The 27,222-nt window shown below is 33.9% G+C and overlaps 1 protein-coding gene across 1 annotated transcript in view; it reads right to left on the bottom strand.

Annotated features, from left to right (window-relative positions):
• LOC114334066 (uncharacterized) overlaps positions 1-27,222 on the bottom strand; it is a 116,677-nt gene that overhangs the window by 39,092 nt on the left and 50,363 nt on the right. Inside the window, exon 3 of the mRNA XM_028284078.1 lies at positions 10,066-10,201. Within this exon, the coding sequence (XP_028139879.1) occupies positions 10,066-10,201 (136 nt within the window). The remainder of the gene's footprint in view (positions 1-10,065; positions 10,202-27,222) is intronic.

The following is a 27,222-nucleotide window of genomic DNA, read 5'->3' as shown; positions in this document are numbered from 1 at the left end:
TTTTAGATTTAATTTTTTTTAGTTGGGTTGCAATTGATTTAAAAATTTAAAAAAATTCACACGTGTAGCTGAGGCTTTTACAAAACACGTCTATTTTTTATGGACCCTTAGGTCGAGTGTAAATAACCTCAAATTTTTTTTTAACTTTTTTAAAACCTATAACTTTTTTTTGAGGGGGCTGCAGGTCCAATTTTTTTTTGGATTTTGTGTATTTTATCAAAAGCTATCTCTTTGATTTTTTTCAGATTTTTCCGTCAGGTGCGCCATCTTGAAAAATCCAGAAAACAGTTTTTTTAGGGGGTTTTTAGGGTTTTTCTCCATTTTATAGACTGCAACATAGATCAACTCAAGGTTTTGTTAATCGATTATGTATAATTTGAAATAAATGAGTATTTTAGGATTATCAAAAATTGGGCAAAACACCTTTAATCCTCCCAAAAACCATGTTTTTTTTTTAAGTTGTGTAAGGGTTTTTGCGGGCTTAATGATACAGCCTGAATATTTTTTTTTTCATTTTTTTGCGTTATATGTGATTAAAAAATAAGACTAATCACCACCACCCCCTCCCCCTACAAAACGTCAACTTTTCTATTTTTTTTTGTTTAAAGTTGCAATTAATTTAAAATTTTTATGAGGCTTCTACAAAACATATTCATTTTTATAAACCCGTGTAGGTCGACTGTACAATACATATAACCTCAAAATTCCTTTTTTATTTTTTTAAAACGTATTTTTGACTTCCAATCGATATTTTTTTAAAACGTTTAATGAATGTATTGTACATCTCTCTCTCGCGGACGGCCGCTTCAATACATGCGTAGCGCTCATTTTTAATTATTAAAAATAATAGTTAGTAATAAAATAATGACAAAAATTTCTTTAGGCTATTCCAGGGGGGCTTTAAACTTTGAGTTGGTAACTATGCCTTTCATAATAATAATTTTTAATCGAGTTATTAAGCCTTGAAAATGGCCATTTTCGAGTTTTTCAAATTTGAAATTGCATGTAACTCGACAACAGTCAATTTTATAAAAAAATCACAAGATAACTTTTTTGCTCAGCTTGATCCAGGGAATCTAAAACAAATTTGTCCGAAGTGAAAAAATTGATGTTTTGAATTCGTTTAAAAAAATGTTTAAACAATTTTCCGACCGCGATACTGCCTGGCACCTTGTGGAATTGTTATAAGGACCTGTTTTTGAGTAAGTTTGTGCAAAAAAATTAATCGGAATAATTTACCTAACGAGACAAGCATACAGCGTGGACAATTTGCATTATGAGCCAAACGTAGATGGTTTGTAAAATACACAAAACACAAAAAAAAATTAGCAGCCATCGCCAAAAAAGTTATACGTACCTACTTATTAAAATACAAAAAAAAAATGAGGTTATAATATGTACACTCGACCTTCGGATCCATAAAAATAGATGTTCTGTAAAAGCCTCAGCTGTGCGTGTGCATTTTTTGTAATTTATAATTTAATAATTACTAACTATTCTAAATGCGAAATAAGCCACAATTTAACTAAAAATTGATTTTATTAACGTTTCGACTTCCACCACGGACGTCGTTGTCAAAATCCAAAATATTAATAAATTAAACAAAAATGTTGCTTGGTAAAAAAATCTTCTAATAATTTAATTTAATCTGACTTATTTATATATAGATAGTCCCAAACCATTTTTTCAGTGCGTCACAGATTGTGGAATTCTCTCTATTGCATTACAGATGGAAAATAAAATCATTTTTTAGTTAAATTGTGGCTTATTTCCCATTTAGAATAGTTAATTACAAAAATGCCACAAAGAAATAGCTTCAGAACAACATTTATAATTTAATTGCAAACCAACTTAAAAAAAAATAAAATCGAAAAATTTACATTTTTGGCTGTGGGGGAGGGGAATAGGGAAAGTGGGCTAAAATTGCGGTGAGTCCTAATTTTTTAAAATCATATAGAACGTAAAAAAATTAAAGAAAATATTCAGGCTGTATCGACCTCAAAAAATATAATTAGACCCGCAAAAATTCTTACAAAACTTTGAACAAACATGGTTTTTGGTGGGTTTAAAAGTGTTTCGCCCAATTTTTGAATATTCTAATACACTCAGTTATTTCAAATTATACATAATCTATTAAGAAAACCTTGAGTTGATCTATGTTTCAGTTTATAAAATGGAGAAAATCCCCAAAACTGCCCTAAAAAAAAAGTTTTCCGGATTTTAAAGATGGCGCACCTGACGGAAAAATCTGAAAAAATTCAGAGAGATAGGTTTTGATAAAAAACACAAAATGCAAAAAAAATTGGACCTGCAGCCCCCTCCAAAAAAAGTTAGAGGTTTTAAAAAAGTTAAAAATTTTTGAGGTTATGTACACTCGACCTAAGGGTCCATAAAAAATGGACATGTTTTGTAAAAGCCTCAGCTACACGTGTGAAATTTTTGAAATATTTAAATCAATTGCAACCCAACTAAAAAAAATTAAATCTAAAAATGTACGTTTTTGGCTGTAGGGGGAGGGGTAAGGGGGGTGACGAGCTAAAAATCCGCGTTATCTCATTTTTTAATTGCACAGAACGTAAAAAAATTAAAAAATTTAATTCTGAGAGTGAGGGCATTTTGCCTATCTTAACGGGGGGTACCCTTTCAAGTTATATCAATATCAAACTTATTCCTACTGCAAGTAGGAAGTATGCGCATATAACTTTGAATAAAGAGAATGGTTTTGCGTCCGACTATCGCTATAATGCAGAGTTTCTCGGAAAAGAATACGTTCCTTAATGGTATGGGCTGAATGGACCATTTAAAATAAGAAAGTCTGATAATTTTTTTGTGTAAAGTTTTCGGGTATAATATTACAAGAGAGTGAGAATAAATTGAAAATAATGCGACAGTTTTTTGAAAATTTGTTGTCTGGCAATAGACACGAGAGCCAAGGGCGCCCATATAAAAATTTTTAGGGGGGGGCCAAACGTGAAGATGTTACACATTACATTTTGTATATTTCGGATGACAATATATACACTAGACTCTCTCTATAACGAACACGGATATAACGAGGTTTCGCTTATAACGAGGTACATTAGGTGTCCCATGAAATTCCTATTGAACTATAAAGCTTTATAACGAGGCATATTTGGTTACAACGAGGAAAATTGAAATCGAAGAATACGTGTCTTTACCTGTTTTTAGCGTTGTAATGGTCATTAATAAATAAATGCCCCAACTGCCTGTACATAGAAATGCCCAACATCTGTCTTATTATCGAGGCCAGTGCTGTAATAAACTCGGCCACCTGTAATAAACTTCTGCCTGTTTATCGACCGATATTGAATATTATAGGAAATTTACAATTTAAGACGGCGAAGTCTCATTGTTCACTGTTCAGGTTGACCATCGACACCTAATAAACTACGTAAGAGGCATCAAAACATTTCCAATATTATTGTTGTTTGATATAACGAGATCCGCTTATAACGAGATAATTAGTCCACCATTTCAGTTCTCATTATAGAGGGAGTCTACTGTAGTTTAAACCACCTAAAAAACTAGTTTGAACCCTGCTGTGAGAAATTATTCATACATTTAAATACTAGACCAAGTTTTTAAATGGAAATGTCATGGGTACCACAAAAGTTGCGCCTCTCTTTAAAACCCGTTTGAAAAGAATACAATGTTTGCAAAGCCCTGCCTTCAACTTTGGCGAGTAGACTAACCATGAGTATGTGTCGAACCAAGTTTTTACTTTAAAATCTTAAAAAGGAGCCCCCTTTATTTTTGCAGATTTAGAATCCTTATAAAAAATAAGTCACATATATTCCAAACATTTTTAGAATCGTTGATAGATGGCGCAAATAAATCGCATTTTCCGATTATAGCGCCATCCTTCAACAATTCTAAAAAAAGTTTCGAATAAATGTTACTTATTTTTTGAGGAGGAAACTCAATCTGCAATAAAAAACGGGTCCTATTTAAGATTTTAAAGTTAACTCTCACCCCACCTCCAGACTGTGGAATGAAAAATCCTGTTTGGTGTCATTCTATAGATTTTTGAAAAATATTAAACACGTGTTTTTTAGTTTTTCATTTGGAAGTATATTTCTCGAGATATTAGACCGTTTCTATAATTTTTCTATGGTATCACGAAATATCGTTTTTTCCGATTATAGCGCTATATACCCACAATTTGCAAAATGGCTCGAATAAAATTTGTTTATTTTTACAAGGAAAATCCAAATCTGCAACAAAAATTAGGGATTCCATTTAAGATTTTAAATTTACTCCCCGCTCCACACACAGGGGTTGAAGTGGTGGACTTGTTTAGTGTCATCGCATAGATTTTTGAGAAATATTTAACACATATTTTTCAGTTTTTCGATCCGATTTTTATTTCGCGAATTATTCGACCTTTCCGCTACTTTTGGTATATAACACTCATTCGTCATGAAAGATCACCTGGTTTTCATTTAACCCTTAAATGCCCAATCGGGGTCACTATGGGACCCCAGACATACATTTTTGGCTATAATATCTTTATTTGAAACATTTGGCAACCGCGCAATCAGGTATTTGTGTGGACGTGTCTCCTACGTTTTCTGTTAGTATACCACGAACATTCGTGAGGTGCAGTGGTCTGTAAGAGAGATTTAGATAAGTGGGGTCTCGCTGTGACCCCGATTGGGCATTTAGAGGCACCAGAATATTTTTATTATTTTTAACATTTTTCGTCAGTTTACATTGAAAAATGGACCGTAAGAGAATGAAAATGACAATAAGCGACCAAGAACATGAAAAAATTATCCGAAATATAGAAGAAGGGATATCAGACTCCGATTTCGACTATGAGATTACCGACGAATCAGATAGCGAAGAGCAAGATGTTTTTGAGGAAAATGTTTCGGAAACTGAGGACAATTTAGAAGTCAACAGTGACGAGGAATCAGATGCAGAACCTACCGAAGTGGACGATAATATTAGTGAGGTTAGTGGTCCAACATATACATCCAAATCTGGAATGCAGTGGAATAGCCTACCTTTCGTGAGATCCAAGAGGCAACAAAAAAATATTATAAATGTACATCCAGGCTTAACAAACTATAGTAAAAATTCCAACACGTTTTTAGACTATTTCAATTTATTTTTGACCGAAGAGATGAAGAATGTCATATGCCTTCATACTAATGAAGAAGCAGTTAGGCGTTATCAAGAGTGGAACGAAAAACATCAACGATAGCTTTTTAGGAGCACTTATCAAAGCTGGTGCTTTAAGGTGTGGGAAAGAATCGACACGAGAGATATGGTCTACAGACACCTCAATACGCCGGTCATTTTTTACAGCCGCATTAGCTAGGAACCGATTTGAAGAATTATCGAGTTTCTTGAGGTTTGATGACAAAGTGACCAGGGTGGAGCGGAAGGAACAGGATAAGTTAGCGGCGATACGAGTAATTTGGGACATGTTCGTCTCTAACTGTGACAAAGCCTTTGAACCATACGAACATATAACCGTTGACGAACAGTTAGTGAGTTTTAGAGGAAAGTGTCCTTTTAGACAATATATAAAATCAAAACCTTGCCGCTATGGGATAAAAATTTGGGCTGCCGCGGATGTTAAAACATCTTATTTATCAAAACTTCAGGTGTACCTTGGAAAACTACCAGGTGGTACAATAGAGAAAAATCAGGGATTTCGTGTTGTGAAAGATCTGGTGGAACCATATCATGGCAGTTGGAGAGGAATTACAACTGACAACTTTTTTACCAGTGTTCCTCTTGCTCAATATCTTTTAACTAGAAACCTTACTTTACTTGGGACCGTCCGCAAAAATAAACCTGATACACCACCACAACTAAGTTTGACAAAAAGACCTGCGGAGTCGTCAATATTTGCTTTTACTAAAGAATTAGATATGGTTTCGTACATACCTAAAATACACAGGATGGTACATCTTCTTTCAAGTCAACACGATAGTGATATAATTTGTCAAGACTCTCAAAACAAACCCTTGATGATTTTAGACTATAATAATACCAAGGGTGGTGTTGATAATGCCGACAAACTGATTAGGGAATATTCCTGTAAAAGAAGAACTGCTCGTTGGCCATTCAGGCTCTTTATGAATATTATAGACATATGTGCACTAAATGCCTATATTTTATACATTGAAAAAAATCCTGATTGGAAGAAAAATAATTTTTCACGAAGACGTATTTTCCTGTTACAATTAGGGGCTGAGCTTGCTCGAAACAACATGGAAAAAAGAGCGAAATATATAAAACATAAAGCCTATGTAAAATCTGCTCTAAAAGATTGTGGCATACCAATGGTAAACCCAACTACCGAAGTTGCAACTCAATCCGTCCATTCAGCTAAGAAACGTGCTCGTTGTTACCAGTGTCCGCGAAACTGTGACAGAAAAGTGAATACCGTTTGCTCTTTTTGCAAAAAATTTATATGCCAGGTGCACAGAAAAGAAGAAAAAACTATTGTATGTAAAAATTGCAACTAAAAGTTATATGCTTATATTATTATTTAATTTTAATTTTGTTCGAATTGAAAATAATTTGTTTCTAGAAAAGCCGTTAATTTTGTATGAAAAATAAATAAAAATTATTCAAATATGCTTAAAATTATTTTTAACCGTGTTTTCCTTTTAGTCAGTGCTAAATGACGTTACTAAATTGAAAATTTTAGTGGGGTCCCTAGGAGACCCCACATGGGCATTTATGGTTATTTTCATATCACGGGCATTTAAGGGTTAAATAAAATTGTTCTGTTCGTCATAATGTACACTTTAAAAATAATCTACTACTTACTAAAAAAATACTTTTGCAAACAAAAATTTGACTATGTTCAATAAATTTTAAAAATTATTTTTCAATATGAATTTATTTCTGCTTATGAAAATGGTTCTATTCGGTGTACACAAAACTTAATATAGAAAACAAATTCACAGATTTTACACTTTATCTTTATAGTGCCACTTCTCAAAGACAAAAATGGCTCATTAGTGATTATCGGTCAGAGATCGGATTTCTTGCTGATATCAGTTTCTTTGCAGTATTATAAATGATTCATTTAATTTGTAATTTTGGGTGTCCATTACAGTATATATTATGTTCTCACTTCCCACGTTTCTAATCTCTTTCAATGTTTTCGTTAATAGCACACCGTGACTGTGCAAAATGTGTATTATGCACATTCCATATAGACCGCTGTCGCAGACACACAGACATACAGATTTTCTGTTAAACTATGTATTAATTACCCAATATGTGAATTTTTTTATTAATAAATATGTTGTTTCCAATTTATCTCTTACAATTATCCAATAATTTTTTGACAAAAATACGTTTATGTAATATAAATTTAATTTTTGTTCTTTCCCGAAAAGCTAGGGGGGGAGCCACGGCCCCCCCTGCCCGTGTGTATGGGCGCCTATGACGAGAGCCCGCAGGGCTCGAGTTGCTATTGCCCAATGACAACAAATTTGAGTAAAAATTAAGCATTATTTTCTTATTTATTCGTACTGTCGTGTGATATTCGTAAGATTATTTTTTAATACGTATATTATGTATATTTTCTTAAATGTGACAGTTGTTAAAACTAGGAAACTGGTTGCCATTAAACAGAAACAATGTATGCACTTAAAAAAATTCTACCGGTAATTTTCTACAGTAGATAATTCTCAGTATAATTTTAATTTGATTGGACAGAATTAAACACGTGATCAAATATCTTACTATACGATTGAAAGTTAAAATCATCAAAAAATAATCAAAAAAAAATTACAATCCATTTCATTATTTTCCACATAAAAGAAAATACAGCCGGCAACGTTGCGCTCCTTATTTATACTACGTTAAAATTACTGTGAATTAACTATCATAAATCAGCGACCGTTAGGCATAATATTAATATTGATACTGATAACAGTGATAGAGAAAATGCATTTGTTTTTATTAAATTTTTAATTATTAAAGTTTGTATACTGTTTTAACTTATATAGGGTGTCCCAAAAGTAGCGGAACGGTCGAATATTTCGCGAAATAAACATCGGATTGATAAACTGAAAAATAAGTATTTAATAATTTTCAAAAATCTATCCAATGACACCAAACACCAACCCCCACTACACGCCCTGGAGGTGGGGTGGGGGTAAATTTAAAATCTCAAATGGAAACCCCCAGTTTTTCTTGCAGATTTTAATTCGTTACGTAAAAGTAAGCAACTTTTATTCAAGACATTTTTTCGAACTGTGGATAGATGGCGCTATAATTGGGAAAACCATTTATCCTGATACCATAGGTAAATTATAGAAACGGTCTAATATCTCGAGAAATACACTTCCAAATGAGAAACCAAATTATAGGTTTTTAATATTTTTCGAAAACCTATCGATAAACACCAAACATGACTCTTCAACCCACCCCTGGATGTTGGGTGGGGGTAAATTTAAAATCTTAAATAGCAACCCCCTCCTTGTTATTGCAGATTCGAATTCGTCATGAAAAATTAAGCAAATTTATTCGAAACATTTTTTAAAATTGCCGATAGATGGCGCTAATACATCTTATTTTTCCAATTAAAGCATCATCTATCTAAATCCTAAAAAATGTTTCAAATAAATATTGCTTAATTTTTCATGACGAATCCGAATCTGTAGTAAAAAGTGGGGGTTGCTATTTAAGATTTTAAAGTTACCCCCCACCCCACCTCCACGGGGTAAGTTGGAAGGTCATGTTTGGTGTTATTCGATAGGTTTTCGAAAAGTATTAAAAACCATTTTTTTGGTTTCTCATTTGGAAGTGAATTTCTTGAGATATTAGACCGTTTCTATATATGGTATCAGGATAAATGGTTTTTCTCAATTATAGCGCCATCTATCCACAGTTCGAAAAATGTCTTGAATAAAAGTTGCTTACTTTTACGTAACGAATCCAAATCTGCAAGAAAAACTAGGGGTTTACATTTGAGATTTTAAAGTTACCCCCCACCCCACCTCCAGGGGGTGTAGTGGGGATTGGTGTTTGGTGTCAGTGGATAGATTTTTAAAAATGATTGAACACGTATTTTTCAGTTTTTCGATCCGATGTTTAGTTCGCGAAATATTCGACCGTTCCGCTACTTTTGGGACACCTTGTATAAGAAATTATTATCTATTACAGTAAATGTTCGAAGCGACCGCCATTTGCACGGATACATTCATTTATTTGACGAATCTAATTATTCTTAATATCATAATATGTATGTAAATTTTGTCAGATTATTTCAGCAGCATCAAAAATTCGTTGTCGAAATTGATCTTCTGCTTCAATTTCTGTTTCAATAAAGTTAGAAAATTTAACTACCTAGGACACATAGTGAGAAACGAAAAGTACCACCTCACAATTAAAGAGAAACGGGATCTCAGTAGGCGCCATATTTCATCGCTTTAAAAGTACCAGAGACTAGACTGGCCTTGATTTAGCATCTTCGTTTAGAGCCGCATTGCACAGAGATATTTGCCAGTATAGTCGCTAACCATCAGTAAAGGCGACAGCACCAGAAGAAGAAGAAAGCTTTTATTCCTAAAGAATTCTTCCCAAATATATAATTATTTGTTTCTTATTATGAATGATTATGATGACCATGTTTCTCATTATGAAAAAATCCAAGAAATTTTATGTGCGGCATATAGCATTTATGTTATATTGGTCCATTCATGTTTATTACTAACAAGTTTACAAAAGAAGAACCATGTATGTATATTGATTAATACTGTTGAAAGAAAGTTGTTTACAACTTCTGAAACTTTTTTTATTGAGAGTTCTTAGTACCTATCTACATCTCAATGATAAACGTATTAAATGTTATAAACATCTATTATATCGAAACTTCCCTGTATGAAAATAAAAACACAAAAAATAACGAAACCAGACATTCTCGTCGTGATCCCTACCAATTAGTTTTTTCATTCGAAATGAACTGTGCCAACTGTTACATACATACGGCAGGAGCGGGAGCAGGAATATGTATAATCAGATGGTGCGTGTTCCCTTAACATGCTTAATTAGGGTTCAACTTACCTGCGACTGTCATCGGCGCAGACATGATTTGGGTGTGGAACAGAGGCGCGTCAGCAGACACTTCGCATTGAAATAAACCCGAAATGTTGCGTCCCACCGACATTAGAGTCACGTTGTGGGCGTCAGACACACTCACCTGAAACAACGGAATAACATAATTGACTTAATTGGCTTGTACTGACGATAACTTGTCAACTTTGAAGGCCACTTTGCCTAAGCCGAAGACTAAGGGTTTTAATTAAAGTGGATCTAAACTCTAAACGTTGCTTTATCTATCACAATATTCATATTCTCAATATATAGAGCGCAGACAAATTATGAAACAAATTAACTAGTTTGCAGTTTATTTTAGAAAACATCCCGAAAAAGGACAATTTTAATTTTTAAATGTTAATCTTTTTAAATCGTGGGAATATCACCAGTTTTGACACAGTACAGTGGCGTAATCGTTGGTTTTTTAAAATTGAAATATGGGTTTTTTAAAATTCGACCGAAATATCTGAAACCGACAAGGTCAGACCGATCGAAAACTATGGTTAAGCGACGTTGTCAGATTGAACAATATTTTAACTTAAATATTCAGATAATTCTAAAATACTTTTAAAATACTAAATAAACAGATCATCAATGTTTACCACGAATGTGGGGCACACGCATTTTGATGACACCGTGACTTCTGCTGAGTAAGCAGTAAACATATTATTACAGTGGAACCTCGATAAGTCGGATTAATCGGGACCGCGGCCGATCCGGGTTACCGAAAATCCGGGTTAGCCGGAGAATATGGTAAAAATTATTAAAATACGGTACTCTTACAGATAAACTTAATTACAATTGCCAAAAAAATGAAATACTTATGTCCAGTACATCTAAATTACGTACAGTTGTATACATTATTGTTTATTTCTTGGTAAAAAAACTCAGTCAAACTGAAAACATTTTTATTTTATCTGATGAAAATCGATCCGGGTTAGCCGGACTTCCGGGTTATCGGAGGCCGACTTATCGGGGTTCCACTGTATATCATTTACACAAACTTGACATAGAAATAAAAGTGAAAATGTATATATAAGCATTTCGATCTAATAAATAGATACACGCGAAAGAATACGGGTATCATTATTAGTTAGATTTGGGTTGGGGTTGCCTGCCGCCTAGAGCAATAGATTATGAGTGTGTAATGATATGATTCCACAGCGGACAATGGGCCGGTTGACCGTAAACGATCGAAGGATTATCCGTGTTGACGCATCCCCTCTTCATACCCCACTAGACGAAACCGAAGGAGAAGTGGCACGGAGAGCGTATTTAAGACGAGGATGAGAATCATAGGATCAGTTATTTTTAACGTATTAAATTAGGAATAGCTCACTGGCAGAGATGCACCGTGTTGAAGTGGTACTATGCACCAAGTTTGGCTGCAATCTCCAGTGTTGAAAATGTCTTCTAAGGGTAACGAGGTCATTTGTTAATATTTGCTTAGTAGTCTCCAATTATTTAGGGCTCGTAGCAAGCGGCTAGCTGCCTACATAATCGCACTTTTTAATGCTCTTTCTGGCATATCTGCTACATAAAGACTACAGAGTAGGGGACCAACACCGATCCTTGCGGAAGGCCATTGTTCAGTTTCATTTGGGTATTAGTCTTTTCGCCCATTATGAACTGAAAACTTCTGTTTCATAGCATAGCATTAATGATATCAGTGATCTTTCTGCATGGAATCGCTCTCATTAATTTATATGTTACCCCTTGTCACCACACAGTATCGTACGCTTCTAATTAATCAATGAAAACATTAATAGTTTTAGCTGTTTTTGAAAGCCTTTTTCTATATTTAATTAGTGTTGTTCTGAAGCTATTTCTTTGTAGCATTTTTATAATCAACTATTTTCAATGGGTAATAAGCACAATTTTAACAAAAAAATGATTTTATTAACGTTTCGAGGCCCAAGTCGGGTGTCGTCAAAATACAAAATAATACTAATATTATTAATACTAGTATTATTTTGTATTTTGACAACGACACACGACTTGGGCGTCGAAACGTTAATAAAATCATTTTTTTGGTAAAATTGTGGCTTATTTCCCATTGAAAATAGTTAATTAGTTAGTTATTGTTAGGACTTTCTCTGTGCAGCTGCGGTTTGGTCAAAATCCTGCTTGTTCCACAGGTATACGTTGGAGTCTTGTTTGGGTAATTCTATTGTACAGCATTCTTTCAAAAATTCTGTAGGTCAGTGCAATTGGACTGTAATTTTTTGGTAACTCGTTAGTTTTCCCTGGTTTTAAAAAAATGACGACATAAACGAAATTCTGTGTAAAGAATGCCACTGAGTTTATATTGGGCAAACAAGTCAGCACCTTCATTCTAGACCAAATTCACATAAATAAATGTTTCGTAATGATTATGATGGATCTGATGAATCATCGTTCAAAGTTTCCACAATTTCATCGAAAACTGACATACAGAAACTGCTAAACTCGTCACAAGAAGCTTTTTAGTAGTATTAGATTTTTGAGGACGTTTTATTTTCTTGTGGCTTGAGTTTCTTTTGTACCGCTAAAATAACAAATATCATTCTAAATACCGTTATTTTGTTACTAATCAATACCATTTTGGATTTTGCATCGAAAAATTCAGATTTTCTCATTTTTTGACTAAGAACATCCGCTATAAAATAATATTTTTTATATATTTTTTTTATTTAATTTAAAAGTATTTTGCAATCTGTTGAGTGTCAAAAATAAACAAAAGTAATGACATTCACTAAGGACAAGAAAGATTTTACCCACTGGTAAAATCAAAGTACAGTTTTTATAAAGTTTTGTAGAAAATAATTACATTTTATAACTACTAACTAATTTGTTTAAAAGTTTACTCTAAATGGTAAGTCCAGTGGTTTGAACCTCTTTAACCTACGCTGTTCTTGGGAATTGTCTAAGAGGTTAAGTGCAAACTGGTTTTCATGATCCTCCAACTTGGAAATGTATGCAGCGCTACGTTTTGTGATGACTTCTTGTATCATATCCATTTTAAGGTTTCGATGAATAATTTTGTTGTTGATGTACCAAGGTGCATTAGTGATGGTGCTGAGGGTTTTTGGTTGGAAGCGTTGGATGATTTCGATGTTTGAGTGACTGGCTGTTCCCCATAGTTCCAACCCATATGTCCAGCTTGGCATAAGTGTTGCCTTATAGAACAGCAATTTATTATCCAGAGATAATTTTGATGAACGGCCCATTAACCAATACATATTTCTGAATTGGAGACCTAGTTGCTTTCTCTTGGTCCAGATATGTTTCCTCCATGTGAGACTTCTGTCCAAATGAATACTAAGATATTTTACCTCGTTGGCTGATGGTAATTGGTGATTGCTTAAAGTTACAGGAGGACAAGTTCCTCTTCGTGTTGTAAATGTAACATGAATAGATTTCCCTTCATTGACTTTAATTTTCCATTCCAAAAACCAATCCTGTATTCTGTCTAGATACGCTTGAAGGAGATGCGAGGCATAAATAGGGTCAGTGTGTGAGGCTAGGATTGCAGTATCGTCGGCAAATGTTCCTAGCATCATTTCTTCTGTAGGTGGTCTCTCGTCTAGTGGTTCCTCAAGAGTTGGAGGTATATCTGCGGTAAACAAGAGATACAAGGTAGGTCCCAGCACGCTACCCTGTGGTGTGCCAGCTTTCATAGAATACAGTTTGGAAATTGCGTCTTGGTATTTAATAAAATAATACCTACCTGACAAATATGACTTAAGAAGAATGTAAAAGCTGTGCGGCAATGTCCTTTTTAGCTTGTATAGGAGTCCTTCATGCCATACCTTGTCAAATGCCTGCCTAACGTCAAGAAATGCCACTGAACAGTACCTTTTGGCCTCAAAATCAGCATTTATATGTTTTACCACTCTGTGAACTTGTTGGATTGTTGAGTGATGAAGCCGATTCTTTTATATGACATATTTATATCATCACTTTTTGATTATTTTTTTCCTGTTGACGTCATTTAAAAACATATTTGTTTGATTTTCATATAAATCCGAATACAAATAATCAATTTATATAATGAGACGTCCTTCCTAAGTAAACGAACGTGATGGCTTATAAATTTTCAAAACTCATCCATAAGAAGGATGCGGCATTGTGATGCTCCTTACGTCTAACCGCATAACGGATATTTGTATGCGGACTTGTAAGCTCATTAACATGAAGACGAACGTAACATATGTCTCCTTAGTTAGGGGTGTCTGTGTCTACTACCTGGCTTAAATTTAATCAAGTAAATAGCTATTTGCTCTCTACTGGTCGTAATAAACAAAACTAACCTGATTAAACCACATGTAATAGGTAAGCTTTAGATGCTGAACGTATTGTCCCTAAGGAACGAATGTGTAAGTTCTAGAGTTACATATCAAAGCAAGAGATTCGAATAACAAACTCTAAATATTTGTTAGTCTTAATTGCATATTATGTACAGGGTTTATTGGGAAGATTAGTTAAGGGTTCTTGTGAACTATAATAGCACAGAATACCCAGAATATGTACTTAAAATACTTTTGGCCATTTTTTAGCCGTTTTGTATGTACAGGGTGTTTGGTAAAGAATAGGCCATAGCTTAACCTCAGGTTCCTGAGGTTAAAATAGGCCGATTTAAACTAACTTACCTTCGTACAAAGTTTATAATAACCGAGATACAGGGTTTTTCATTTTAATTTTAATGTCAAAGTTAAACTTTTTTTTTATTTACTATTGAATATTTCCTGACAGGTATGAGATAACAAAATGAAATTTGGTATGTGGGGGTTTTTTGGGTCGAAAAAACTAAATTCCCTACCAAAAATTATGTATTGCCCAGAGGGCGCCACATACGACTTTCAGCATCCATTTATTACGTTCAATTTTTTTATCCCTCACTCTGTATAATTTTGACATTAAAATTTTATTCTCCTATTAGTTTTACTTAAAAAAAGGTATACCTCTTTCATCTCCCTAAACTCAACAGTTTTCGAGATAAACGCATTTTAAATCTGCGATACACCATCATTTTTAGCATAATATCATTGTAGTTACACCCGAAAAATAACTTAAAACCATAAAATTATCCAAAAATGTATCGCAAATTTTTTCAAATGGAATTTGCGATGCAATGACATAAATTTGAGAACTGGCACAATTATTATGATTTAAAGTTATTTTTCGGGTGTAACTACAATGATATTATGCTAAAAATGATGGTGTATCGCAGATTTAAAATGCGTTTATCTCGAAAACGGTTGAGTTTAGGGAGATGAAAGAAGTATACCTTTTTTAAGTAAAACTAATAGGAGAATAAAAATTTTAATGTCAAAATTATACGGAGTGGGGATAAAAAAATTGAACGTAATAAATGAGTGCTGAAAGGCGTACGTGGCGCCCTCTGAGCAATACATAATTTTTGGTAGGGAATTTAGTTTTTTCGACCCAAAAAACCCCCCCATACCAAATTTCATGTTGTTATCTCATACCTGTCAGGAAATATTCAATAATAAATAAAAAAAAAGTTTAACTTTGACACCCTGTATCTCGGTTATTATAAACTTTGTACTGAAGTAAGTTAGCTTAAATCGGCCTATTTTAACCTCAGAAACCTGAGGTTAAGCTATGGCCCATTCTTTACCAAACACCCTGTATATTTTGTTAAATTTTCAAGGTAATGGCGACATAAAATTACACAATCTATTCTACTATCTATCTAATCAGCCTTAACCTTCGGATGACCAAGCGGGGGAAATTGTTACCCCAGCGTATGTTTTTCTTTAATAAATTCAAAAGTATTTCCAATTTTTAACTCACTATTTTTTTATTTGACTTTAATATCATTCTAGATATCCTCATATTATGAAATAAAAAAAATTCCCTATATTTTACGAATACAAAATATATTCTGAAGTTGATGTTTAGTAAAATAGCGTCTAATATGTATAATTCCAAGTAGTTTTACGCTAATGACGTCGACTTTACAAAGTAACAAGACACTTACTCAACCACACTACACAAGACACTAATACTCATGTTGTGACTGGCTGAATGACATAAAGACCATGCCATAAAATAAATTGAAAAAAAACTTAATTTTTTGGTTAAATGTCATTTTTGACATTTTTGACCTGGGGTTATTTTTCCCCCCTTGGTCATCCGTGTAATAAAAAAAGGTTGGTCATCGGAAGGTTAACATAATTGATTAACTAGTTTCATAATTGTAATCAATAATTATGTTTTCAGCAACCCAATCAAAAATGACATTGAGAGTAGGTGACAGTAATTAAATATTTGATAATGATCATTTTCGATTAGCGTTCGAACAACCGGCCCTTAGTGATTTGACAACCGATTTTGAAAAACTTTATATCGCTAGATAAGTGAATGATATTTCTTTCAATTTACAAAAAATATACTGGGTGTACCATTAAAAAAAGTCAATAACGTTTTTTTCAAAAATCCACCATTTTTTTTCATATTTGAAAGCGATATAAAAAATTAAATTCATTCAGACAAAACTTTTACTAAAATAAAACATTTCAGCGAAAACCGCATATTTTTATCTTGAGCCTTTTAGAAGTTATAGGCAGTTAAAATGGGGGAAAATATAAGTGGACACCCGGTATTGAGGGTACTTTTTATTTTTTAGAATATAATATGATAGTTACCAAATGATGCCAATGCCAATCTATTTCTTTTTTTATTTATTCTGTTTGATTGTACCTGTCCAGATTTATTATATGTCCCTTTAAAAACAAAATATTTGACTGATACAGATCAGTGTTGCTAAAACTCTCAAGCACGTGCTGCTAGTAGACTGCCGATATATGACTCAGTCTAATCAGACAATGTGGCATCGGCGCGCTTCTATCGTCCATAAAAAATACGTAGTCCTATCTACGCAACGTTCCATTCTTAATGTGAAATGTTCTATAGGAGTACACAACATACAGGGTTTTCTACGAATATTAGTTGAAGGATCTCGGGAATCATAATACATAGCATATAATAGTTTAAACGATTTTTGGTATTTTGAAAGTTACTCTGTATATACATTTAATCTTTCCTCTTCTTCTGTTAGGTGTAGAGGGAGATACGTCGAGCCAACCAGGACAGGCCCCCTTCGTGCAATTTCGGATTGTAATGAACGAAATGGCAGGGATGCCCTAGCGGCAACTGCTAGCAAAAGACTAAGTTTTCAATCTAATAGCACATAAAATAATATTAAACATATTACTCTACATCCCACCAGATTAAAAACAATGCGAACCTTCTCTGGTTGCACCTCCGAGGCTTCTAAAATTTGCAAGCCATAACGGATGCTGAGACTAAAGGAGATGAGGGAATTTTACAATTTATAATTCACGTTCCCTTCTGCTCAGCGCGGTAAAGTACCAACGAGTATGGTTCCCTTCGTACTCTAATCAGAGTAAACATGTAAATCAAAAATGAATAACCATTTTCAATTTCGTTTCAACACGAAACTACAGCCGCATTATATTCTAGTTCAATCAGAGAGTGCAGCAAGCACGTCTACCGGTTTCGAAACTTATTAGTCTCTCATCAGGAGGCACATATGCTGCTCTCTCTGACCCAACCAGGACAGACCCCGGCGTTCAGTTACGGAGTGCAACGAACGAAATGGCCGGGATGCCCTAGCGGCAACTGCTAGCAAAAGACTAAGTTTTCAATCTAATAGTACATTAAATATTATTAAAAATATTACTCTACATCCCACCAGATTGAAAACAATGGGAACCTTCTCTGGTTACACTTCCGAGGCTTCTAAAATTTGCAAGCCATAACGGATGCTGAGACTAAAGAAGATGAGGGAATTTTACAATTTATAATTCACGTTCCCTTCTGCCCAGCGCGGTAAAGTACCAACGAGTATGGTTCCCTTCGTAGTCTAATCAGATGTAAATCAAAAATGAATAACTATTTTCAATTTCGTTGCAACACGAAACTACAGACGCATTATATTCTAGTTCAATCAGAGAGTATAGCAAGCACCTCTACCGGTTCATCTGGCATCTATGTCATTTCGTTCGTTGCAATCCGTAACTGCACGCCGGGTCTGTCCTGGTTGGGTCAGAGAGAGCAGCACATGTGCCTCCTGATGAGAGACTAATAGTTTCGAAACCGGTAGAGGTGCTTGCTGGACCCTCTAATTGAACTAGAATATAATGCGGCTGTAGTTTCGTGTTGAAACGAAATTGAAAATGGTAACACTGTTATGGTAACATAACAGTGTTACACTGGTATGGGTTCCAGGTCATTGAGACAGATACGGCAACGAAAGAGTTGATTTACTTGCTAGAAGAGCATCAGTCACAAAATACTTGGGTCTAGAGCCGGCCGAGGGAGTACCAAAAGCAACGTTCTCAAACGGAAAAAAGCCTGGATCTGAAACCAACACAGCTCACATTGGAAGGGTGTGTACCCAGTCAAATTCATAACAAGATCTATATCGGACATGTGCTAATACTGCTGAATTACTGCTAAAAACAAGCAGGAATCTATCAGCTCACAGTAATGCTTTAGTTAAGGGGCACCTAGATACAATGGGGCTGTTACAAGGAAACTTGAGCTACAAACTCTGTACTAGAGAACCTGAAACAATAAACCATATCTTGTATGACTGAGGGGCATTGGATTATAGACAGCAAACACTTTTTGGAGACAACGAAGTAATTCAAAATATATATGGCAACCACCCACTAGACTTGTATGAGCTAGTCCAATGTTCCAGAATTCTGGAATGGGTTTCATAAAATAATGGAAGATGCACAAGGAGACCACTAAGTGGCTCTAGTATAGCTGGCTCACAATAGATGGCTTTCATGGAAAAAATATACATATGTTGAGAGTGTAATATATTTTTTAAATCAGATTTTCACAAATTTTCAAAACATATTTCACTGACCCCTTTTGCTATTAAAAAAAATTGACGGTATGGGTGTCATCTGCTGGGAGATTGATATCATTGTTTAATCGTTAAAATACGAGGATCTATAGCATTCACAAGAAATAACACGAGGAAAATATCAATATCATATAAAAGCACTATCCGAGAAACTTAAAACAATAGGAAATAAATTCAACATTTCAACAACATTCAAAACAACAAACACGTTGAGATCTATTCTATCTAAAACTAAACCTAACAGTAAAAACCAGAAAGCACAAAGAATTGTATTTATAAAATACCTTGTGAATGCGAACAATTCTATTTAGGTGAAACATCAAGACCATTAAACGTTAGAATAAGTGAACATCAGTCTTATATTAAAAATAGAGAATTTGATAGATCTCAAATATGTCAACACGCATGGGATAATGAACATATAGTTCAGTTTAGAGATTCAAATTTAGTCCTGAAAGAAACAGATAGTAAAAAAAATTAAAGAAGCGGCTTTAATTATGCTAAATGAAACCAATTCTGCCGCAAATTCCTCGGTAGAATGCAGTAGGATATGGTTACCCATATTAAAAGAGGAAGTCAATAGAAAGAAAATACCAGGATTAGTAAGTCAATAACATATCGAGTTAGTATATATTTTATATTTTAGTATTGTTTTTATATCTATGTATTATTAATATTATTTATAATTTAAAATAACATATGTACTGATGTGATCTTGATTATTGATATGAGATAATATTCTTATATGTCATTTAATTTAATCAATGCATTAATAATAATCTAATTAATTTACCAGATCACATATCAATATGTTTTCAATCTCAGGGCGAATTATAAAATTAATTACTTACTTACGTGGCTTCTAAGTATTTCTCAATGGTTCCTAATCGGGATAGGAAAGAAAAGAGTAAAATAATACACACATATGGGTTACAATTATAATCAAAATATTGTTTATTTTATTTAAATGGCAATCACTGCTTAATATTTGCTATATCTTATTATTCTTAAACATAACATTTACACATGGGAATCTTATTTCCTTTTGGTTTCCAATTGAAAGTTTTTATTAACATTTAACTATTAGGATTTATTAGCAACAATTCTATTTAAGTTTGATGAAGCTTTTCTGATATTATTGATTATGTTCTTCAATTTTAAATGTGGTATTTAATACGAAAAACCCATACATTCATGTCCAAACAAATAAGACTGACCTTTTTCTGGTGAACTGAGAATGTCTTCACACAAGACCCGTTTCCTGCTATCCTTGGCTGCGATCCAAAACCTCGTCCTGGCTTTCAGTAATGTTCTCCTTTGAAAACTAGCTCGTATAGCTCTCGTTCCTGCTTCTGTCGTGATGCCGTGTTCTACCTTTTTCGAAACTTCAATCAGCTACCGGGACACTCTTGGCTCAAGGAGGTTCTTTACTCTCGACCTGGCCTACCTCTCGTTCCACGATAGATACTCCACACTCACGGAACTACAACGGCTTTCTCACTCTCCGTACACTACCGTCTACTACTGGACTTCACCTCTCGACAGCTCAAAACATTCTGCTCTCTATTTTTCATTCATTCCCCTACTTTCTAAATGTCCCTTCCAGATTCACAAATCAACCTTCCACCACCAACTCTCATTCGCAGTATTCCTCAAAACCAATTTTTAATCTTTCTAAATATGCTTAATGGATTTCAAAAAAAAAAATAGTTAATTCCCATTCTAAAATTACTTTCTACTATTTACAAAATTTAATGACCAATTATCTACTTCAACTGAGTCTTATTTCTTCTTCTTAAGGTGCCGAGACCGCTTGTCGATCGTTGGCTCTCATGTTGTGCAGCATATTAACAATCATTGTCTTATTTACAGCCGCACGAAATAGTTCAGTGCTAGTTTTCCCAAACCATTGGCGTAGGTTTTTAAGCCAAGAAGTTGTACGGCGGCCCACACTTCTTTTTCCCATTATTTTACCTTGCATGACAAGGTGAAGTATGTCATATTTTTCTGGGTGACGCATTATATGACCAAAGTATTCCAATTTGCGCCTTTTAACCGTGTTCACTACTTCGCAACTTTTATTCAAACGTTGCAAAACCCTTTCGTTTGTGACTCTTTCTACCCAACTGATCTTCAGAATACGGCGGTAGACCCACATTTCAAATGCTTCTAGGTTTTTTAAAAGCGATTCTGTCAGTGTCCATGCTTCAACCCCGTAAAGTAGTACTGGGAATATATAACATCGGACCATTCTTATGCGAAGTTCCAAATTTAGATCATGACTGCACAGGATTTTCTTAAATTTCATAAAACTTGTTCTTGCTTTGGCAATTCTACTTTTTATTTCTGTACTAGGGTTCCAGCTTTCATTAATATGAGTACCCAGATATACAAGATTACTTACTCGTTCAATTGAGTCATTACCGATTGTTACGTTATAGTTATTATTATTTACGGCTGCCTGTTTACTAATAACCATAAACTTTGTTTTTCTTGCGTTGAGTTTGAGTCCATATATCGCGCAGAATGCCACCATTCGATTCAATAACGCTTGAAGATGTTCAATTGATCCAGTCAGCAACAAGGTGTCATCTGCGTATCTGATATTGTTCATAAGCATACCATTAATGAGTATTCCCTCTTTTGCGTTTTCCAAGACTTCATTTAAGATTGTTTCAGCGTAAAGATTAAACAACATTGGTGACAATATACAGCCTTGTCGAACTCCGCGCTTGATTTTTACTTCTTCAGAGCACTGATTCGCAACCCTAATACATGCAGCCTGGCCCCAATACAAATTTGCGATTATTCTAATGTCCCTACCGTCCAGACCGGTAGTTTTGAGAATATGTAGCATTTTTTCATGGCGAACTTTATCAAAGGCCTTTTCAAAATCAATCGCGCACATGAAAACGTCATGATTTACATCTCTGCATCTCTGAATTAAAACTTGGGTTGCGAATAGTGCATCACGCGTTCCAAGGCCACAGCGAAAACCGAATTGAGTACTTGAGATTCTTTCCTCAATTTTTCTATATGTTCTTTGATGAATGATTCTAAGAAACGTTTTCAATACATGACTCATTAGGCTGATGGTGCGATAGTCGCTGCATTTTGTGGCTCTGTGTTTTTTTGGTAGTACAACAAATGAGGATTTAAGCCAATCTTTAGGAATTTTTCCGCTTTCATAGATTAAGTTGAACAATTTCGTAAGTATCTTAATGCCCTCGACACCTAAAAGCTTTAGTGTTTCTACGTAAATCCCATCTGGTCCGATCGCCTTCCCGTTTTTTGCGTTCTTTATAGCGTATTGCACTTCTTCCTTAGATATTGGAGGATAGATATTGGAGTCTTATTTAGCATAGGCTAATGATCGAACCTTCCGCGAACAACGATAATGACCTATTATCTATTTCAACTGAGTCTTATTTAGCATAGGCTAATGATCGAACCTTCCGCGAACAACGATAATGGTACGCGCCATTCACTTTGTTTATTCTCGGCGCATTGTCCCGAGTTTCGTATGCTTCTTCTAATCACTTCTTAAAATTAAATATAACAATTTGTTGTATACAGGTTGTTCTAAATTTATATGCCAGTGGTTGAGAAAATTGAAAATATTTTATATTAAATTGAATTCTGTTTATAATTATCAAAATTTAATTTTCATATCAAATAGAAATATAACAGTACATATTAAGGTCAGAATTTGGTATTAGTTTTGAGAGTAAACTAAAGTAAGACCTAATATCGTCGGTTCGCTAAACTCAGACACAACTGGCTAGTGATTTTAGTACGTAATTTTACCAATTTGGTAAAATTAACAATAAAATAATTACTAAATAGTTAATAATTACTAAATAGTTAACAATTTTACCAATTTTAGCAAAATTGGCTAGAAACCAAAAAATTACCTAGTAAAATCACTAGCCAGTTGTGTCTGAGTTCAGCGAAGCGACTATACTTACAATGTCGGGATAATATCACGAGGTTTTTTCCTGGTTTTCCCTCGTGATTTACTATGGAATCTCTAGCGCGAGAATTTTACTGTCACCATCGCATGTGGTTGTCTTTTTAAAGACAGATCACATGTTATGATTTTTTTGTGACGGATATTCTTGAGTTGGGGTTGATTTCATGTAATCGAATGAACTATCTTTTAATAGTTTTGATGTGACAGTTGAGTGACTATGGCGCCGAATTTGCTCTGCGGAAAATGTGATAAAACGATATCAAAAAGTATTTTTAAAATACAGTGTGGAACTTGCAGCAAGTATTTTCACCTACCCTGTGTAGAAATGGAAGAAATCGACGCCAAAGTGTTGCACCGGCAAAAGAAAAGCTGGATTTGTGATGTGTGTGATCCTGATAAGGTTATGTTTGCAGGGTCTGGGTCAGCAGCGTTGCCAGGTGACAAGGACAAACCCAAAAACGAGGCTAATGGAAAAACAAACACGGAAAAGGCCAAAATGCCAGTACCAAAAAAAGAAGACGCTGAACAACCTAACCTTATAATCGAATTAAAAACATTGGTGATGGATCTCCGAAAAGACGTATCTGAAATGAAAAATTCATTAAACTATCTTAACGAACTACTTGAGACAGAAAGAGTACGAGGCCAGGTACTATCTGAAACTGTTAAGGAATTAAAAAACGAAAACTGTTTCTTGAAAAAAGAACTAGGCTATGCATCATCTTTTATTAACACTATGGAATACCAAAAGATAAAAGACAACCTAGTTATATCAGGAGTCTCAAATCTCATTACAGAGAACCCAAACCAGGCAAAAGAGGTAGCTTTCTCTGTATTAAAAAATGTTGATCTGAGCCTTACGCAACAAAATATTAGGGCTGTTAGAAATCACAAAACTAAAAATGGGAAAAACTTACTAATAGCCACCGTGGATACTGAAAATAAGGTAAAAATTTTAAAGAATAAGGTTTCCGCTGGTCCACTAACCGGTCAGAGATGTAACTTACTTTGTGATACTAGGATCTATGTGAATGAAGAACTCACCGTTCACACCCTTAACCTGCTAAGGGAGGCAAATAAACTCAAGGAGAATGGATATCGCTTTGTATGGAGTAAGAATGGTAATGTATATGCACGAGTAAAAGAGGGGGATCCCTCTATAAAAATACATAGCTCCTACCATGTGCAGGCAATCATGCAAACTGAAGGAAAATAAGTATCCACTCCCCATTTACGTAACCCGTACCTGAAGTAAGTACTGATATCTTTAAAACCTTTTATGGAACCAAACACTATCTGTGATGAAGTACAAATATATGAGACGGAAACTCTGGATAATCTAAATAATATAAATTACTTTGATTACTGTGATCGAGATTTAAACATAATTCACCTTAACATAAGAAGCTTGCCTAAAAACTTTGACAACCTGATCTCATACCTTCAGTATCTTAATAAAAGTTTCGACGTTATTGCATTGTCAGAGACAAATAAAGTTGTAAACAAAATACAAAATCTTAACATACCAGGATATCAGCTGTGTTACAATGAAAGTGTAATAAACAAATGTGACGGCTTTATTTTTTATGTCAAATGTGAACTCTTAAAATCATTGGAAGTGATTGAAATTGAAAATTGTAAATTTCTTAGAATAGTTTTAAGTAAAAATGGGTATTCAGTGGGTATTACTGGTTATTATAGATGTCATAATGTAGATCAATTTAATCTAATTAGTGGCCTTGAACTAATCCACACTCGTTATAGTAAAAAATGCCAGATTGAGGTCTTCTGTGGTGACACAAATGTAGATATTTCCCCAACAAAAAATGTTAATAATCCCAGGTCTAAAGAGCTTATTTGTAGGTATCTAAATGTATTTTCTGTGGAAGGGTATAAGAGTAAAATTAATTGTTCTACAAGAATTGATGGTAACTCGAGATCCTGTTTAGATCACTTTTTTGTGCGGTCAGTAAATAAGTGCAATGCTGTAGTCTTAAGAGGTAGTCACTCGGACCACTATCCCATACTCTTGAATATAACTCTAAATAATGAATTTAATAATAATAACAAAAAAGGAAGATATGGTAAAGTGTTAGATAAAAATAGATTGCTAACATTATTTCAAACTGAGAGTTGGGATGATGTTATGAGGGAGCAGGATCCGAATCTTGCCACCAATAGTTTAATAAGGATAATTACACAGTTTATTAATATAGCAACACAGGTAAAATATATTAAATGCAAAAATAGAGTGAAACAACCCTGGGTTACGCAGGGGCTGTTGAACTCTATTCGGCAACGAGACAATCTAAATAAACTTTGTGCTAAAAACCCATTTAATGAAAATTTCAAAAAAGAATATATAGTATATAGAAATATTTTAAGCAAAACTTTAGGTAGGGCAAAAGAAAACTATTTTAAAAATCTATTTGATAAAAACTCTAAGAATTCTAAGGAAATCTGGAAAACTATAAAATATGCCACAAATGAAAACTGCAATAGACCTAGTATTTCTAATATAGTAAGTAAGGATGGGAGTTTGATTGAGGATGACAGGAAAATAGCAGAAAAATTCAATAGCTACTTTAGTTATGTGGGAGAGACGTTAGCCTCAAAAATAAAAAAACCACCATATCACATTGTAAATTCTTTAATAGAGCAAGGAAATATAAATAATAGCCTGTTTTTAAAACCTTTTTCGAGTGGTGAAATGGAAAAAATTATAAACACATTAAAAAACAGTGATTCAAACATAGGTAATGGTATCTCAAATAATATAATTAAGTACTACAGTAAATTTCTCATTAAACCTTTATTATACTTAGTAAATCTTATCTTTGAGCAAGGCATCTTTCCGGACGCACTGAAAGAAACAATAGTTGTCCCTATTCACAAAAGTGGTCCAAAAGATATAGTTAGCAATTATCGTCCAATTGCCCTCACAAACAACATAAGTAAAATCATAGAAAAATGCATTAAGTTAAGATTATGTAATTACCTGGAGAAGCATAGTTTATTATCATCAAACCAATATGGCTTTAAAGAAAACTATGGCACAGAAGATGCCTTAATTAAACTTTCAGATCAAATTATTAATAGTTTCAACAATAAAAAGAAATGTATGGTCATTTTTATTGATCTGGCCAAGGCCTTCGACACTGTGTCACACCGTATATTGCTGGAGCGACTTAAGAAAAAGGGAATAAGAGGTCTTCCTTATAATTTGTTCAAATCTTATTTGGAAAATCGCTCCCAGAAGGTCAAAATAAATGAAACTTTAAGTGAATCAGCTCCAGTAACGTACGGTGTGCCACAGGGGACGGTTTTGGGTCCAGTGCTTTTTGTGTTATACATGGACTTTTTATTTTCAGTTCTCAAAGAGGCTAATATTATATGCTATGCAGATGACACAGCCATTGTTGTTTGTGAGAGCACTTGGGAAAAAACTCTTACCATAGCAGAGGAAATCATGGCAAAAATTAAAAGTTGGTTTGATGTCAGTCTGCTTTCAATGAATATCGAGAAGTCCCACTTTATGTGCTTCACAATGAATGAAGCCACGTCACCAGAAATTTTAGCTCTTAAAGTACATAAATACACATGTAAGGATCACAAAAAATGTGATTGTCAAACTATTAAAGTTGTTGATAAAATTAAATACTTAGGAGTATTTTTTGACAAACACATGAAGTGGGAACCTCACATTGAATATATTTTTGGTAAATTAAGAAAAATTATGTACAAATTTTACATTTTAAGAAAATGTTTAACAAAGGATACTATCATAAATATATATAAAGCCCTAGTCGAATCTATCCTAACATATGGAATATGTACCTGGGGTGCAGGTTATTCTAACGTTCTATCCCCCTTAATAATAACACAAAAAACAATTTTAAAAATCATTTTATTTAAAAAGAAATGTTTTTCTTCAGAAGATTTGTTTATAGAAGCAAATGTAATGCAGATTTTTCAACTTTATATTAAAACCATTGTCAGACTCTATTGTAATAATAAGTTACCAAAACCCAGCTCAAACCATCAATTTCTAACTAGATTTACTACTAATAATATGTTAACGACTACTACACCAATATATTACACGGCTGTTCAAAAAAGCTTACTCTTCACAGCTCCAAAAATATTTAACTCTTTACCTCAAGAATTTAAAAATAAAAAATTTATTAAGATAAAGAAATCACTTTCTAGCTGGATAAAAAATATAAAAATAAATAACATA

Source organism: Diabrotica virgifera, chromosome 4 (assembly GCF_917563875.1).
Source record: "Diabrotica virgifera virgifera chromosome 4, PGI_DIABVI_V3a".
In the NCBI taxonomy this organism is placed as follows: domain Eukaryota; kingdom Metazoa; phylum Arthropoda; class Insecta; order Coleoptera; family Chrysomelidae; genus Diabrotica; species Diabrotica virgifera.
This window is presented reverse-complemented; position numbering and strand designations above follow the sequence as displayed.